This window comes from Pseudorasbora parva, chromosome 16, assembly GCF_024679245.1.
Source record: "Pseudorasbora parva isolate DD20220531a chromosome 16, ASM2467924v1, whole genome shotgun sequence".
NCBI lineage: Eukaryota > Metazoa > Chordata > Actinopteri > Cypriniformes > Gobionidae > Pseudorasbora > Pseudorasbora parva.
The window spans coordinates 24,465,235-24,484,179 of record NC_090187.1 but is presented as its reverse complement, the minus strand read 5'-3'; the positions used below and the strand labels follow the sequence as shown (position 1 = coordinate 24,484,179).

General features: G+C 35.7%; 1 protein-coding gene across 1 annotated transcript in view; it reads right to left on the bottom strand.

The window, feature by feature from the left end:
* The window catches only part of glg1b (golgi glycoprotein 1b), a 69,445-nt gene that overhangs the window by 42,227 nt on the left and 8,273 nt on the right, over positions 1 to 18,945 (bottom strand). The window contains exons 2-8 of the mRNA XM_067419990.1: positions 11,472 to 11,501; positions 10,219 to 10,305; positions 6,230 to 6,445; positions 4,393 to 4,596; positions 4,011 to 4,082; positions 3,577 to 3,763; positions 2,332 to 2,546 (exon numbers count right to left, since the gene is read on the bottom strand). Of these exons, the coding sequence (XP_067276091.1) occupies positions 2,332 to 2,546; positions 3,577 to 3,763; positions 4,011 to 4,082; positions 4,393 to 4,596; positions 6,230 to 6,445; positions 10,219 to 10,305; positions 11,472 to 11,501 (1,011 nt within the window). The remainder of the gene's footprint in view (positions 1 to 2,331; positions 2,547 to 3,576; positions 3,764 to 4,010; positions 4,083 to 4,392; positions 4,597 to 6,229; positions 6,446 to 10,218; positions 10,306 to 11,471; positions 11,502 to 18,945) is intronic.

The following is an 18,945-nucleotide window of genomic DNA, read 5'->3' as shown; positions in this document are numbered from 1 at the left end:
GTGCCTCGCAAACAAATAAATGGTCAAATACACACAAATGAATGTACCAAATTATCGTCTTGACGAGTATGCATGTAAACAGTAGGTTTTGTCTAAAGTGAACAGTTGAGAATGTTGTGTAAACAGTACCAGTGCAGCTCTTAAAGTGACAGCAGCCTAATAAACCTGCTTTTGTCCCCATTTCTTTTTTTGCTGTCTTTTGTGGTTGAATTAACATTAATGACACTTACTGCTCTTGAATTACTAACTTTTGTAACCTTAATTGTAAAGATTAATCAGTATTTAATTTATTCAGTGAACACCATACCATATTTTACATTTGATTCCACTTGCAATACTCAATTTCTTGAGTATTTCTTACCTCAATATACTACTGTTAGACCTACCTGAAAAAACCTCAAGCACTGTTTTTACTTTATTTGTATCTTTATTCTATTTTATTTATTTGTGCTACTGCTTCCAAATTTATTATTTGTTCTTATTTTATTACTGACTGTTTACTTGTCTTTTTTGTGAATTAAATTCATAGATTAAAATCAGACTTGTGCTGTGTGTAAGCTATTGTGAATGAATGTCTGTAAACATCCTGATTGGAACATCCCTATAAATACTTCTACGTGATAAAAAGAAGACTTCAAATAGATCGGTATTGGTGATCATATAAGCAGATACTGCTTCCTGTGATCGGCTCCAAAAATCCTGATCAGAGCGCCCTAAATAACAGAATTTTTGGCTTTCAATCTGTGAGGCCCTCACAGACATTTGTAAAGTAACAGTTCAAGCCTCACCCTCTATGTGTTTACTTGCCATTTTGCCTCCTCCCTTTGAGGAACACAAAAGACATTGTTCACCCATTGCTGAAGTTGGCAAGCAAGGCCATTATGAACAAATGGGTTGGAGATAGTCCTCCATTATATAGGGATTGGCTAGCTATTATAAAGGATCTTTTTTAGAAAAGCTCAAGCGTTTTTTTCCACCGTTGGGCCAAACCGTTCAATTCCGTGCCGATAAGTGCTAGCTGGTGCGGAATGTAATACAAATGCACCAGTCATTGGCTTTGTAATGCAATGGTTTACTGATGATGAGATACATAAATAGGAAATACTTATTTTAATTTTATTCTAAATTTGTGTTTACGTTGCTCAAAAAAAGACAGCTAAAGAAAAACTGGTAGCCAGGCAACAGTAAAGTGACCAATTCTGAGTTGCTGCATCACTAGACGCATTCTACCAGCACAGTTCGCCATGGTTTGCCAACCGTGCTGAGAATGCCAGGCTGAGAACAGTTTTTAATCGTGCCATGTCATGCCATACCAGGCTCAAGTGGAAACATAACAGGATCCGTTACTTAGCATTCTGAGAACCCTTCAGCCCAACAGTGGAAAAGCGGCTTTAGATTCTATCTTACGGACAAACTCATGTAATTTAATAAAATGGGGAAAGAACCATTGAAGTCTCTTAGGATTAGTGAAGATTTCTTCTTTCTTTCTTTCAGAGCCAGCATTAACTTCTTGAGCAATCTGAGCTACATTAGCTCGTCTGTTTTGGTCAGACCACACAGGGCAGCCTTCGCTCCCCATGCGCATCAATGAGCCTTGGCCACCCATGACCCTGTCGCCGGTTCAGCACTGTTCCTTCCTTGGACCATTTTTGATAGATACTGACCACTGCAGACCGGGAACACCCCACAAGAGCTGCAGTTTTGGAAATGTTCTTACCCAGTCGTCTAGCCATCACAATCTGGCCCTTGTCAAACTCGCTCAAATCCTTGCACTTGCCCATTCGTCCTACTTCTAACACATCAACATTGACAACAAAATGTTCACTCGCTGCCTAATACATCCCACCCACTAACAGGTGCAGTGATGAAGAAATAATCAGGTGTTGTTCACTTCACCTGTCATAATGTTATGCCTGATCAGTGTATGTTGATTTATACTGGATATTTGTTTGTTCCTTATTGGTTTTCCCCTATTGTGTTATAATGAACATACTGCATATGCATCACATTTTTTATTATTATCATTATAACTATTACTATTTTAATAATTATTATTGTTTAGTTTATGGATTGTGTGTAAAACACTGCTTATTTTTGATTGATGTGGACATTATTAAAACAAAACAAAAAAGAAGAGAGAAAAGTCATTTTAAATTGTGATAGTATTGTGATAGTCACAATATTACATTTGTTATTGCGTTTTTGATCAAATAAATGCAGCCTTGGTGAGCCAACCATAAAATAAACTTATGTAAAGTATTATTTGTTTACAAAAGTACAAAGTACTATTAAATATCCAATACCCTTTCCCACAATCCCAACGGTTCTTACTGCTGTCTGACAGAGGTTGTCCACCATGCCTTTGTCCCCACGGGCGACTCTCATGAGGCAGTGGAGGGTTCGGCCCTTGCGGTGCAGTCCTGAGCAGTGCGCCTCGATCTCTCCTCGACAATGCAACACGATCTCAGGGCTCAGGGAGAAATCCTCCATTAGCATGCGTCTGTAGTCCAGCATCTCACCCTGACAGTCTCCGGTCACTGTACGGCCTGAGATCACAGCGGTAAAACCCGCGGGAAGGAACATAGCAATGAACAAACGTATTAGGTTGCAGCAAATCAATAAATAGCAATGAACAGAGGAACATGCATGAATGAAAAGAAACAGTATGCCTGGAATAGAACACTAGCGCATTGCTTACGGTATACTACACTATATATACAGTTTACTGCATTTGATGTTTTCCAAAGATCTTGTGCAAAAATGTATTAACCCTTAAGTTGTATACTACAAACTGTCTTTTGTTGTCTTCTAACAAAATAGAACATTTACATCCTGCGTACAGTATAAAATTTGCACATTACAAAAATAATAGGGGTGAATATATATTAATATGTATATATTCATATATTCATATTTATAATATATATGAATATTTATATTATAATGTATAATAAGTCATATGATATAATATTCTGAATGATAATTATTTAATGATGACTGATTCAATATCCATACTATTTTGTCCAAATAAATAAAATATATATTTTTAAATGCTACAAGTGAATTTAGGCATAATAACATTATAATGTAAAGTATAATATTCAGTTTAAAATGTGTCAAATATTAGTTAAAATAATTGTATTTATTTTCTATATTTATGTGTTATTTAAATAAATAAATAATACATCTAAATTAAAATATGAACAATAATCATATGATACGAATAATGAGTAATAAACAACAAATTAACATGCTAAATTAAATATACAACATAAAACAATACTGAAAAGTTAAAAATAAAAATAAATAAATAAAACAATGCGTTATTACTGGACAGTTATTGATATGGCACTAATCTGAATGTAAATAATAATAATCTGATAGTAATATAAATTATAATAATGAAACATAATCAATAAAAAAACAAACATGCAAATTTAAATATCTAATATCAAACAATACTGAAAAATGTAATTTTTAATCTGGCTTATAACAATATATTATATAATAACATCATATCTGTATCCCCACCCCCAACATACCCAAAGTTTGGGTAAAATCTTTATATTAACAGACCTCTGTGAACAGCTGATTCCAGGCAGAGGAGGAGGTAGGAGAGTCTGGCCTCTCGGGCACGGGGCATGCTGGTGTCCGGGTTACAGCGGTATTTGCGTAGGTCAGCCTTACAGGCCTTTGCGAGAGAGTAACTGACTTTATAATCTTGAGCAATGAGCTTTTGCCGAGTGGTCAGGGCGTTTCTGCACTGTGGACAGAGATGCTTATTAAGTACACAGACACTCAGGACAGGACAAACACATACACTAAACTGACCACCAACATTCCTGTGGGTTCTTTTCGGTTCAGACACTACCCTCCCACATTGACATTTTATGCACATACTGTTGCACTGGACTGGAAAAACAAAAACTGCTTTTGTTTCCATTAAGTTTGTGTTCACATTAAATAATCATACGTTTAATTCCAATAAGATCAATAAAGATGTGCCACACCTTTTCTGACATTGCTTCCTCAAATTTATGGTTGAACAGGCATTTGTACACTCTGCCTTCTCCCACTTGGGTCTGCAAAAAACACATCAAGAGAAGGTTAAGCACTGACAGGACAACCGGGAGATATTCAACACTTCATGTTCACACATGTGATGCGCGTAGACATCAACACATCAGCCCACATCTCCTACACAAAGCAGCTATAGGGTCTAATCCTGTCAGCATGACTCATATCACATGAGGGGCAGCTGTCAATCAAGTCAGCCCATCCCATTCATGGTACTGGACCAGCAAAGTACATACTGGTAGTGAGTAGAACAAGTATGCAAATTAGGTTGTAGTTATAGTGATGGACGAGATGATATTAGAGAAGGTGACATACATTTTCACAAAAGCGCTCCCGGTCGTCACGGCAGGAGAAGTAGAGGTAGCGGTCAAGGTGGAAGTCATCCGCAGACAGTTCAGCCACTCTCATGATAGACTTTTTGCAGTCGCCCTTGATTTGATGAGCCTTATCCTGCTGTTCTCCCTCCCTGACCAGAGCCCTCTCCAGACATGCAATCACCTCACCCTGGGAATGCAGGTCCTAACAGAAAGCAAAAAAATAAATAAAGGACAAATTAGTGGGACTTGGACTCTGTTTTTTAGATATTTCACAGAGAAAACAAATCTATCTATCTATCTATCTATCTATCTATCTATCTATCTATCTATCTATCTATCTATCTATCTATCTATCTATCTATCTATCTATCTATCTATCTATCTATCTATCTATCTATCTATCTATCTATCTATCTATCTATCTATCTATCTATCTATCTGTCTATCTATCTGTATGTGTGTTGGGGTAAAATATATACATGCATGTGTGTGTATTTATATATACATAATTATATACAGCACACACACATATTACGTAAACACAAACTTTTATTTTGGATGCGATTAATCACGATTAATCTTCCCCCAGCAAAAATACTAATATAATAATATAATATAATATAATATAATATAATATAATATAATATAATATAATATAATATAATATAATATAATATAATATAATATAATAATCTTTTTTATTAAAACAGTGCAAAAAATAAATGCAGAATATCAATAAATACTACAATAGTATGTCAAAATACTAAAATAATTGTATTTATATATAACATAAAATCTCTTTTACACACACACACACACACACACACACACACACACACACACACACACACACACACACACACACACACACACACACACACACACACACACACACACACACACACACACACACACACACACACACACACACACTTTTAGTATTTTTACATAGTATTATAGTACATGCACATATATACACACACATACACATATGCGTATATGTATGTCAACTATTAGTAGTTTGGTAACAATAACAACACTGGGAAGAGTGAGAGATATTAAATAATATAAGATAAAAATTAAAATAAATACACGTCAAAAATACAATAAAATACAATACAATGCAATACAATATGCAGTATTATTACATTACATAAAACAAAATTCTGCTGAATAATGTTGCCAATTTTAAATAATTAGTCTGTGAATTTAATTGATGGCCCTGCCTTTAGCAACTGAACACTTCTTGAGGCCTGGGAAAAAATAACAACCTAAAGAAACTATAAACAAGTAAAACAAGTGTTGATTATGATATCCAAATCTACACAGTAATTAAGTGCTGGAATTTAAGGAACGCAAAATTTAAAAGCTGTGCTCAGAATGGGAGCTGTCAGTTACTCATAAAATAGTATCTAATTACTGCATAGTACATGATCTAAAAAGACATTTTAATGTGTGTACGCCCACTAAGATGTTAAATATAATTTTCATTCCTTACTTGCCCATCCGGTATGTGTGGCAGTCTGAGCTTATTTAGGATATTCAGGTATTATTTAGGATATAGGATAGTCAACTAGCAGACAAGTCTAAAGTTAACTTTTTTAATTTCAGCAGAGTGCACCCAGGAGAACAAGGCAAGTGCGGTGATCGGGTTCTCAGATTAAATCATGCTTGGAGGAATGTGGACACTTTGGGAATGGCAGTCACTGCATCACAGAGCCAACTGGTACCAAGCCAACATCCTATGGTTTCCCAAAGGGATATTCTAGAGCTTTGCGGTTTTATGTGGGCTAGGAGTCAAAGCATTCTCCACTATTATTGGAACGCAAGCTTACTTTTTCTCCGACAGTGATGCTTCCACACTGCAGGGTGTTGATGTCTTCTCTGCAACTATCCATAAAGCCACATACGAGCCGATAGTCGCTGAAGATAATGCTGGTCATCTTGGTAATGTACTGATGGCACTGGCGTTCTGTGATGTTAGCACGGTGGTCCACCAGGCAGGACATCAGATAGCCTTTCCCTCGCTCCTCATCTGCACACTCTTTCAGCTAAGAAACAGATGAATGCTCTTTTCATTATCCGTGAGATGGAGCAGTCAGGCATCAATGCTACAGATATGAAAAAATGCCATTCCCTATTTAATATCAAGTCAATTTCACTAATGGTAATTAAATTGTGAATTCAACCACAAATGTACATCAAAACACACGCTCACACATTCATGAAGACGTTAGTGAGAAACTTTTGTCCACGGAGATTCACTTTAATTACATTAAGGAAGCTTAGAGCGCAGTCAAACATAAAACCACACTGCATTACAAACATAGACGGCAGTTCTTTTGCACTGAGGTTAGGGCTGCATGACACTGAAAAAAAAGACATTGCAATTTTATATTATATATATATGTGTGTGTGTGTGTGTGTGTGTGTGTGTGTGTGTGTGTGTGTGTGTGTGTGTGTGTGTGTGTCAGCTTTGAGAGCTCAACGATTTGAAAACATCTCTGTTCACTTTATGGCTACTGGAAGAGGTTTGAGGGAAATTTTCTTTTCACATTTCCACAGTTTTTGACCCATTCAATGAGACTATACAATATTAAAAAGTATTTTTATTGTGATTATTAAATCAAAAATATTACAAACTATAAAAAGTGATGTCCAGAGGGGACAGTACAAAATTGATTAAAGGTGGGGTAAGTGTTATTTCAAAACAGCTTTATCAAACAGACTCGGGCCGAGTGCATAAAAAAACTTGTAGCCAATCAACAGTAAAGGGCGTGTCTACTAATGACAGGGAGAAGAGAGCGCTCAGTGCACGTCATTATTACAAAATACATGACACAAAGGATGGACATTAGTCGAGTGACGACAGAAAGAGAGAGATGTCTGAAGAACAAAAGAAGGTTTATGATCAGGCAAGAAGTATCAGCTTTTCAGCACTGGAGAGAACTCAAGGAGCTAAGGCCGAGGTTTCTTTTTTTATTCTCGATAGGCGAGTAGCATTGTTTTGTTTTGTTTCGCAGAAATAATATATGCTGGCTTTATCTTGAATATGCTTGTGTGTCATGTTCGCTTGATTGTCCATTTGCGATCGTATTGTCGTTCACTATAGCAATGATAAAGACCCGTTCATTTCCACACGTATAACCCTGGAGCGTCTAAACCTCCTCACTAGCTGCGTTTCCATTACAGATTTGCAAAAATTTTGCGATATTTCCTAAATGTCGATAAAAAACTATCACGAAATGACAGCGTTTCCATAGCTGCAGTAATGCGACTAAAACGTATTATTTTCCTCTCGCGATATGTCATTCCAAAATGATGGCACTTGGTAGGTTTGTATATCCCATCCACCCCACTAGCCATTATTTTTATTGGAAGGAGACGTGCGTGTTATCCAAGCATTAATGGCAAGGAAAGCCCCTTGTTACTTAAGCGGCACGGAGGTGTATGTGTGTGTGTGTGTGTGTGTCAGATCTGCTTTAAGGTCTTTAATGTGGCATTTCTGTGTTTAGAATCCAGTATTCCTGTAATTATATTGTCTTTTATGAGTTAAATAAAGAACTCTGTCTCGTCTTCTCTCCAAACAAACCATCATCTGTAAAGAATTATCGATTTTTACACGCGCCAGGTTGACGCATATAGAGAAGAGCGAAATGTTGGAATTTGCATGGTAACTCAAATGTTTTTTTATTTTAGTTTTTTTTGTTTTTTACTACTTTCGTTATTTTGGCTAGACATTTCGTTTGTTGGACATATTAACTGAATTTATAAATGCTTTGGAAAGAAAAAAAATGGCATTTAATAAACACATTTTTTTATATATATATAATGAAGACAGCGTTTGGAGTGAGTGCATGCAAAATAATTAGTTCCCTGCTGAGTCCACAATAAAAGTAGACAGTTTATAGTTTATAATTATGTCGAACTTATCAGTAGGCCTATAGCTAAAAATGACAGAGTATTGCCAGTTGTTTCCGCTGTTTTAAAGGAAGAAGGAAAAATGAGAAAACGTTGGCGCTTTTATCGGCGGTGGGTTAAAGAAAACAGCCTAACTACGAAACTAAATAGGCTATGTTCAGGCCTAAACATTAGCTTGTAATATTATTATTTTAATTTATATGTTGATTATGAAAAGTGAGCAGCATGAGTTAGATATAGCCTAAGATTCGCAATATGCTTAAGATGGGGAAATCACATGATTTTGACCACGTCGAGTTTTATTTTCTAGAAAGTCTTTCTTAAAAAAAGGATTTAGTTTTGTATAAATTGTATTTTTATTTTAATCAATTAATTGCCTGTATATTAAATAAGAAACAAACCAAGATCGTCTGGAATGAAGTGCGTAGCTGGCCTGTTTCCTCTGCCTTTCAGTAAAGCTGAAACTATAGCTCTTTTTGTTTTAATATATTTCTTGAATATATGTCTTAATTACAGTAGGCCTATATATTATTTGTGGCTGCACCGGGGTCCGTCATTACTAGGTTAAAGTTACCTCACTATCCTTATTAAGAGAAAATATATGCCTTTTAACTACATTAAAGCTTGTTAAGTTGTTATCACGACACAATTGAGTGGAAAATATAATAGGCTATATAGGCCCTATATGTTGCAGCAATGCTTCACCGCACCTGTAAATGCGAAAAAAACGTTTCCATTGGAGTTTTGCGAAAATGTCCTTTTTCGAATTGCCTGAAAAACCACCTCATGAGAGCATACATTTTTTTTTGCGATATATGGGAGTTTTTGCGAAATTGCCGCGTTTGCACTGGGCGTATTTTCAATTCGCAATTTCAATTTGCGCATTTTGAAGGGTAATGGAAACGGGGCTACTGTCTGTTTCAAGCGTCAGCTCACAAAATATGTCCCACAAGTAAGATAATATATTCCTAATTTATTTTTGTTTCCTCTTTTCATGATCTATATCACCCTCTAATCTTGTCAATTGTAATATGTTCGTTAGTTGGTCTGTCGTGCTCGTGCTATAGGGTTGTTCATGAGAACAGTTTGTGTTTTTGTGATGGGTGGTATGACTTTTTCATTGAACATTCGACCTGAAACATACAGATTCTAACATAGTCGTTGTCTGGGCTATGCATGTGTGGGGCAGAGCTATCAAAATAGGGGCGTGTTTGTTTTGGTGATTTGAAATATCAAAAACGTTTACCAGAAAGCACTTACCCCAACTTTAAACCACAAAAATATTTTAAATATAAGGGAAGAGCAAAACAGGTATTTATAAGGTATTTATCTGACAAAAGTATATGCCAAAAAGTTGTATTATTGTACTATGTGAAAAAACAAAAATGCATAAAAAACTAAGATCATAGGAAAAAGATACTACAATTGACTACAGCATATTCAGTTATAAATATATTTTTGGTTCCCTCTTGTTTTGGCATTCTCTCGTTTTCTTTGTATGACAGACTAGACATAAATGATGCCCGCACAATTTGGCATTGCATTATCACAAATTAAACTACTGACTCCAAGCACAACAATGCAAAATGCTTACAAAATATAACTGATTTTCAATAAAATTGGAATAAAGGTTGAAGATGTACATTTTCCTAGGCTGGACATTACTACTGTAAATGAACATAGTGCTTTGTTTCACTCTGAAACCTGCAGTGCACAGATTTATTTAATACAATTACAGCGTTTGTGATTTGAAAAATTGCACTAAGCCATATCGTGCAGCCCTAATTGAGACCACAACACACACCTCGCATACACACAAGGTGAGAGCATGACTAAATAGTTGGGCAACAGTTAAGAACCGGAAGTAATATGATGATTCAGCAAAACAATGGCAGAACCTGACCTCTAACATGGTGCTCGTACAAACTTCCAGCGCCACAGATTCAAACTTCGGATCTGTGGTCAGGTTCAGCTTGTAGTTCCACAACAGCTAGGAAAAAAGAAGAGGTAACATTATTAGAAATATGCATACTAGTGTAATTTATGTGTTAGGGACTTCCTTGATTTGAGTCTGATCTTCTCAGTAAATCTTTTGATTCAGTTCACATGTCTCAATGGTTTATTCATGAAGGATTATCAGTAAATAAAGATGCACTTTTAAAAACTGTTTTTTCACACAAAGCTATCGTATGACATCAGAAGACTTGAAATAGTGTGACTTCTACAATGCGTTTGCATCCTATTTGAAGCTTGAAATCTTCCATATTTCTCCCCCTTTGATGTTTCACAGTCATACGGCTTTGGAAAGACATTAAGGTGAATAAATAAAAGACCATTTTAATTTTCAGGTGAACTATTTATTTATGCCAGTGCTTAAAAAGAATCTCTAGTTTTCTGGAGTCGTTAAGTTTAATGCTATACTAAAGCCAAGCCTGTCAGTGCAGTTAAAAAGATGTAATGCTTTGTTCCTTTTATGGTTTGGTCTGCTCAATAGAAAGTAACTCATTTCAGCTAAAAAAAAAAAAAAAAAAAAAAAAAAAAAAGATACTTTCTATTCAAATAAAAAAGATCTTGGTTGAAGTAAACGGCCTTGTAGTTACTGTATCATACACCAAAGCTCAAGTAATGATTGCACATTAATAGTGACACTAACTAAAAGTGCCGATAAATGTTTCAAAAATGGCAGAATGAGATCTTTATCATAATTATTTCTCAACTGTGAGGCTTGGGTAATGAGACGGGTGACTCAGGCCTGAATCACATGCCTCAATTTTTCTCGTTTCTGATTTGTGAACCAGGCCTCTGCACTGCGGTCTTAATGAGAACATCAAAGCCACAAACGTTAGGGAAGGAGATCAGAAACGGATACCTCTCTCGGGACCCCACCAAATTAATTGTGGGCTGCAGTCATCATTAGACAGTGATTAGGCCATTATTCTTCTTAAATTACTTGCTGATCTTACTGGTCTTTAAATACTACTGAGGCATTCTCTCGTAAAGCTACAAAGAATTGTCTGAAAGAAAATGTGCACAGAGGGTCTTGTAAACAGGTGAACAACACCATAAGAGATGTGCGAAGCCGTGAAGGAGATGAGTCATACTGGAATTGAATGCTGATTATAATAATTATTATTAAATGCCTTTTTGAGTACTTACATGGTTGCAGTCCATAGCAATCTCTGTGTCCTGTAAAAGAAAGAGGGAGATTTTTTTTAAAAACTTTTAGTATGATTTCCAATACTGCAAATTATACGGTCTGAAAATTATAATTGTTAATCATGTCAATAAAGCTTTATTGTTGAAAGTAAATTAAAATAAAGTACAGCAAAGTCTAAAATACAATATAAAATACAATAAAATATATAAAATAAAATACTAATTACTAAAAGTAATAGAATAAATATTTTTTTAATGAAATGCAAATGCTAAAGGCAGGGCCATCAATTAAATTCACAGACTAATTATTAAAAATTGGCAACATTCTTCAGCAGAATTTTGTTTTATGTAATTATATACTGTATATTGTATTGCATTGTATTGTATTCTAAAAAATAATAATAATAAAAACAAATAAGGGAAAAATTACACAATCCAATTCATGGTCCAAAAATCAACCAATACTGACACATTTTAAAAATCAGAATAGAGTTTTGTTTTATGAATATAGTATCTTCCAATGCACACATTTGCTTTACAAATAAAGACAAACCAAAACGCATACACAAATGCCAACAATAGAATTATAAATAAAAGTTAAACAGCTAAAGACGCTGTTAAGCAAATGGAATTACGGATAGTTCTGGTCCTTGATGTGAAATCTGAAACACACAGTACAGTATCTGCTATGTAACAAATCATTAAAGTTCTTAATAACTTAAGCACATAAACTGAAGGCCTTTTAAAAAATGAAAGTCTTCGCTCAACAATATTCATTATTTCAGCAGTTGTCTGTTTTTTCTCATTCTAGATGGGTAAGACCACTGTCTGCTAGCTGTCAATAATCACAGTCTCTAACCTAGCACAGTAAACAACTGCTGAGTGACTCATAGAGCATGAAAATGCAATTAGCAATTGTCAGGGGATGACAACAACAGAGTCAAACTGGCAAAAATCAATGTGCATTAACATAACGCTCTAACAATGATTTGACAATAACGTCATTCTTCAGTCGCCCTCAAAGACATGGACATTAAAACAAACCTGCCGGTGTGGACACAAAAGATGTAGTGGTGGTGTATATTACAAAGTTCATCGAGAGTAGAATAGGTATGAACAGTCTTTATCAGAAAGTAATCAAAAGTGAAACAACACTGTCCTATTAAATCCTATTGATCCTGTCCTATTAATCCTATTAAATCTACTAAAGAGCAATGAGTGAATTTCTCTGACTTTTCTTGTTTGATTAAAATTAATGACACAGACGGCAACAGGAACATTAGGCTGCTGTCACTTTAAATGCCCACTGAAATCAAATTTTTTTTTTTGAAATCAAAACTTGAAATCAAGTTTTTTAGCTTTTAATATGACTATGTTAGCCTTAAAGGGATAGTTCGCCCAAAAATGAAAATTCTGTCATCATTTACTCACCCTCATGCTGTTCCAAACCTGTATGAGTTTCTTTCTTCTGCTGAACACAAACAAAGATATTTTGAAGAATGTTTGTAACAAAGCAGAGAGAACAACCATTCAGTACCACAGTATTTTTTTCCATACTATGGTAGTGTATGGTTGTTGTATTTGCTTGGTTACAACAAAAATTCTTCAAAATATCTAATATGTGCAAGTCGGCGCAGACAACAAAACATATTGGACCCATTTCAATTCTGCACAGAATGCTGTATTTCAAAAGGATATGGAGGAGATTAAAGGTTAGAGGAAACTGGCTTTACCAAACAGAAAGGCTCTAGTCAGACTGTGGTATTACAGAAACACTATTAGCCGTTTCAAAAAAGGGTAAGAGCTGCTAACAGCTGGAGCTGTTTCAGGAGAAATTATGTTAATACACTGAATAATGCGGCACGTTTCAAGGCACTTCAATGGATCTTTAAGAATGAACACACAGATCCATCCATTATACTGTTACACAAGCAAATGAGTTATTTCCCAACTGTTTTTTCACTTAAAACAGAACCGATGGTGTTGAAGCGAATACTCCCTAAACTGGGAATTTTGACATATTTTTTGGCGTATTTAACCATTAAAGCGATAACCCTAAGCTCAATGTTTACTCGTCTGTGTTCCACTCTGTCTCAAAGCGTGCAGACAGAAAGCGGCTTGGGGGACAGTATCTCTTTGCCGGCTTAATGCAGTTAAAATATTTTTTTTTTTTTTTTTTTTTATTACAGCATGCCCTGCAGTTTAGCAACAGTAGACTGTATTTTACGGCAATCAGCAATCTAGCTGATTTTGATGTTAAAGGGGTACTTCAGCACTGGGAAGATAAATCTTTATTTAAACTGGGTCATCAATGTAGTAGAAATGTGAAATTATTTTTGAATTTGGTGCCTTCTAGACTGAGAAAAGACTAAATGTATTTTTGTCGATTGGGGATGAAATACTACAATTCCCAGAATGCTTCGCTGCCCTATGAGGCCACTCTCAAAGCCACCTACTGGATTACTGTGACTGAGTTGGAGAAGACACTACAATTAAAAACTGAACGTGTCTGTTAAATATAATGAGTGAGTCACCGCGCGAGTATCACAAAACTGCGCACTAACTGCAGGAGTCAGATAAATGAGCTGAATGAGATCTCGTGATTACACTGGCGGCATACATTCACAACGCAAGTTCAGTCTGGCGCGTTTCAGTTCATGCCTTTGCAAGCTTAACTTTCATAGAAATTAATTTGAGAAGTTAAAAGACTTACATTGCTCACCATAGCACCGTTTAAATGAGTGCCTGTAGCTGCGAGCTGAGCTGTGAGTGTGATCTCCCATCCCCCATGAGCGGGTTCAAAACATGCGGAAATGGCTCCCTCTGCTGACTGTAGTCTTTAGCCTTTGGCCAAACATTCCTCCTATGATGCAAATATCGTCAATTTGCATCATAGGAGGAATTTTTCCAGAAATAAAATGCATACATCTCTTGTCTCAGGGGGATGTGAGGGGGGAAAAGCACAATCATTTGAATATACTCCAGGGTTTCTACTGATACTAAGCCATATGCTTTGCTGAAGTAACCCTTTAAGTTTGGGCTTTTAGGGAGAACCACAGTGAAGAAATTAAATGCACTAAAGCAGTCATTTCTGTAGGGTTGCTGTTGTTGCAATTGTCTCTGTTCTCCACAAAGATGTTGCAAATGAATTGTCCTGTTCAGACACCTGGTAGAACTGTCAGACCTGTCAATGTAGTGAAGCATGTTTAGCTGCGCATAAATAAATAAAAAAAAGTCTCATGAGTTTTGCGCCTGATCGGCCATTATAGACACCACCGATTAGACAGACAGATTTTTGGTTCAAAAGTGACCTGGTCCTGTTTTCTTGACATCCTTAAATTAAAAATAAAGCAGCGTGTATCCCACATCCACATAAACCAACAGCTGATAAAACTAGTACCATACCCACATAAAACAACTAAACAGATTCATCATAAATGTTCTTGAAGGGGATCAGAAGACGACACCGCAGTAGAACCACATAACGCAGCACAGGCCCTAAATAGGAACAGACCGATATCTGAGCTCAGTAACCACACCCGGATCAATCATCTGGTTCCTTGTCGGCAGCCAGAACAGGATATTTCTATTTGTACGTCAGGGCTCTGTGATTACAGGGCGGCCAGGGTGTACATGGATCATCTATTGATTCTGCGAGATCACACATGGCTTTTCTCCCCCTGTAACAATGTGATAAAGGTTGAATTTTTGGGTTGAGGCGTTTGGTTCAATAAACAGCCTCAACATTAAAAAAAAAAAGAACCATCGATTCTGAGTTTGTATCATCACTCAGAGTTCACAGAAGTCTGCTGGGATTCACTTGTTCGAACTACAGTAAAAATCCCTACAGTTTTTATTAGTGACATCAATCTTCAGTGACTTTTTCAATTTATTCGTTTCATGTATCCTGTGATTAATTAAAAAAAACACCAAAGGCATGCGTTTTGGATCACATAACAATGAGAGGTGGTCAGGTGGGTGGAACAGTTGAAATGTCAATAGTCTATGCAATGAATATCAGTTATCGTCTAAACTGTAAGCCAGTCTGTTTTATTCAGAAGCAGGAGGAAATATTATAGACCACTGGACCATTTTTTTCATTAATCCACATCAGTCATTATAGTTAGAATAATAACAGCAGTCTAGGCTGACAAACACTTCCTATTACAATCTCTTGTAGACTGTGAAAGCAAATCTGTTTTAAAGCTACCCAATGAGTTATTTAGTATTTTTTATTAATGATGATTGTGGGTTAAGCCCCAATAAGAGCTTTTCCCACACCTTTCAAAAAGAAAAATAACAACCAAATTCAAACTCTCCAGCTCTTAACTTATCTGACTTGGGTTGTCAAAGGTACCGGTACTTTGGTGCCAAGCCAATACTTTAAAAACATAAAATACCAGTCTTTCTGCAGTACCTGTAGTACTGAGTACCATGCCAATGCGTTACCTGCTGACAGGCGCTGCTTTCAAAAGATCCCATGCATATTTGAATGAGTGCTCTGTGAAGAGCATCTATTTACAGGCAGGTTTCTATTTACAATTTACAAAGGTTTTTTGCAACGTTAAGCATTAGCCAATCACAGACATGATTGTTAAAAGTGAATTGTGTAATATTTATGAGGATCTATTGACAGAAATGCAATATAATTTACATAACTTTCTTTTCAGTGGCATATAAAAAACAGTGTTGGGGAGTATCCAACTACATGTAATGGAGTCACGCAATTTAATTACAAAATAAAATGTAGACTACTGAAATTCTGGTATCGTAAAAGCCCCATGTCTGACTAAATTGTTTTGTGAAATTCGAGTTTAATCAGAAACCTAGTCCCGATGAGATTCTGCATTAATAAAAGCTTGTAAAAAGCTTGTAATCAAATGTCAAACATTTCTTATGAAAAGTAGAATTTTGTTGCTACAAAGGACTAGAAAACAAGACACTAATAATTAAAAGGGAAGATAAATGTTTTATGATGTATAGCGACAAAGTTTTTCCCCCAAATTCCTTAAGCAGTGAGATAATGTTTAACTTGGCTGAAGCTTTACTTAAAAGGAATTCAAAGTCTGTAAGATTTATGCATTTTATATTAAGTCTCTTTTGCTCACCATCACCAAGGCTGCATTTATTCTATCAAAAATACAGTAAAAACAAAACAAACAAAAAAAACAGCAAAAGTGTGAAATATTACTACAAGTTTCTATTTATTTTTAAATTTAATTAATCCAAGTGATTTTTCAGCATCATTACTTCAGTCCAGTGTCACATCTTTCAGAAATCATTCTATTATGCTGATTTTCTGCTCAAAAAATATTTATCACTATTATCAATGTTGAAAATAGTTGTGCTTAATATTTTTTTGAAAGCCATGATGCTTCATCTTGGAATTTTTTCATTTGAACATCATGTTGTCTTTACATTCACTTTAAATCAATTCTTGCAAAACTAAATAATATATATATATATATATATATATATATATATATATATATATATATATATATATATATATATATATATATATTATATTATATATATTAGTATAACACCTTTCTTAAAATATGACAGTGCAGGAAGTGCGTATTTCCTGTTAAAAACCAGCATCACAACAAGTAGCATTTCAGATCCGAGTCTATGTTTGCCTCACACCACTAAGCTGTATGTTGAAAAAAACAATCTTAAATAGGCTTTTATGAACTGACCAATGGTCAGGGCTTGTAGACTATAGGGCTAATGAAGGGCTTTTAATCTACAGGGCTTGTAGACATGCAGAATTAGACATGCAGTAAGAAGCACAAAAAGCACTTTCTTGGTTTGTTATATGTTTCATGTACATTAATGAACATTTGGATATATAATGCTCATTTTCGTAAAAAAAAAAAAAAAATCTCAATAGCCAATAACTTAAGTACTAAATTGTTGTGCGGTTCAATTTATAAACAAACCCTATATGCTCTGACTGAATCTCTTGTGACAGGATGGATGGTAAGCTGAACTCATGCATGCTCACCTAAAATATTCATGGCTTTATTTTCTGACAAGGTTTATAATGCTTGATTCACTTCTTTCTGCTTTTGCTGGTAAAATAAATCAGTTGTGAGGGACAGAAATCTCTCCGCTGTGTGACACTGACAGCCCCTCTGCAGCACCAGGTTTGGGTTTGTCATAAGTAAAAAAAAAAAAAGTAGATGAAACAAGCCATGGATGAACCAACGTCAACAAGTGCAGCTTCAATCATGTTGAGACCTGATAAAAAGGTGAAGTTTCACTCAGTCAGGGATTTGCTTGCGGCAGAGCGCATTAAGCGCTCGCTCGGCGCTTTCATGCACAGATGAGTGACTCCACGACACCAGCCCTGAAATCTCTTCCTTCAGAGAAACCCAAACACATTGCTACTATATAACCGCTGGGGTAGCTAGTTACATGTAATTAGATTAGGTCATTTAATTTCAAAATAAATGTAGCTGTAATAATTCACAGTTACTAAGAATAATGTGTAATTAAATTACAGTTACTTATGAAAATATGAATGGATTACAAAGGGGGTTACATCTATTGTCTGTAAAAAGCTAGATATGAATAATGTTTTTGATGTGCACGATGCATCCTGCCAAACCTTTGGGCTTCAACCTGTCAGAGTTGCCACAATGGCAAGTGATAAAATGTGTTTCAGTGCTGGAAAATAGATATTACTATCGCCAACACCTCACTTCCCAGAAAAACGTCAAAATTAAATAAAGTAATTGTCCGATCAGAATGTATTAAAATGTTCACCTGTAGGGGAGAGATCTTGTGGTTGTACTATTGAAACTATTATTTACAGTAATATCCCACTGTATCCCATATTTTTGATTTATTAAAAGAGACCTTTTTAATTGTTGTGGTTATAAACATTACCTCATAAATTGTCACTTCAGTTTAACTTGTGCTGAACTTGGTATATTCCCTTACTTGCACTCTAAATGTTGAGCCTAATTAACGAAGTAGCACTATTTCAAACTGTTTTTGTGAATCTATACAGAAGAAGCATGGTGGGAACAGTGGTAATGTTTAACATTTTATATGCAGTAGCACAACCACTTAAAGGCCTGCCAAGTGCAGTGTTCTCTTCAGTTTCCACATCTTTCAGAGTCGTGCTGTGAAGACAACCCAGCGCCTGTTTGCCTTCTGTAACAGGCTCTGGTTTCTGTTCAATGAGATGCAGTTTCAGTGAATAAAAAAACCCTCATCCTCAGGTGCAAGAGTGAATGTGGCAATAGCGCAGGGAGACGGAGTGAGTGATTCTACACGGTGCTTATCTTTATTCTGCATTAGAAACAGCAGCTCCCTTACTAACTATATTTACTTTTTTTGGGGGGTGGGGACATAATGTTCAAATGAAGGCTCAGGTACTCAGTACTCTCTCAGTACATTAAACAAGACTAGCTAAATGTTTAGAAAAAAGCTTAAGTGGCAAAGAAAAATGGATCCGCTT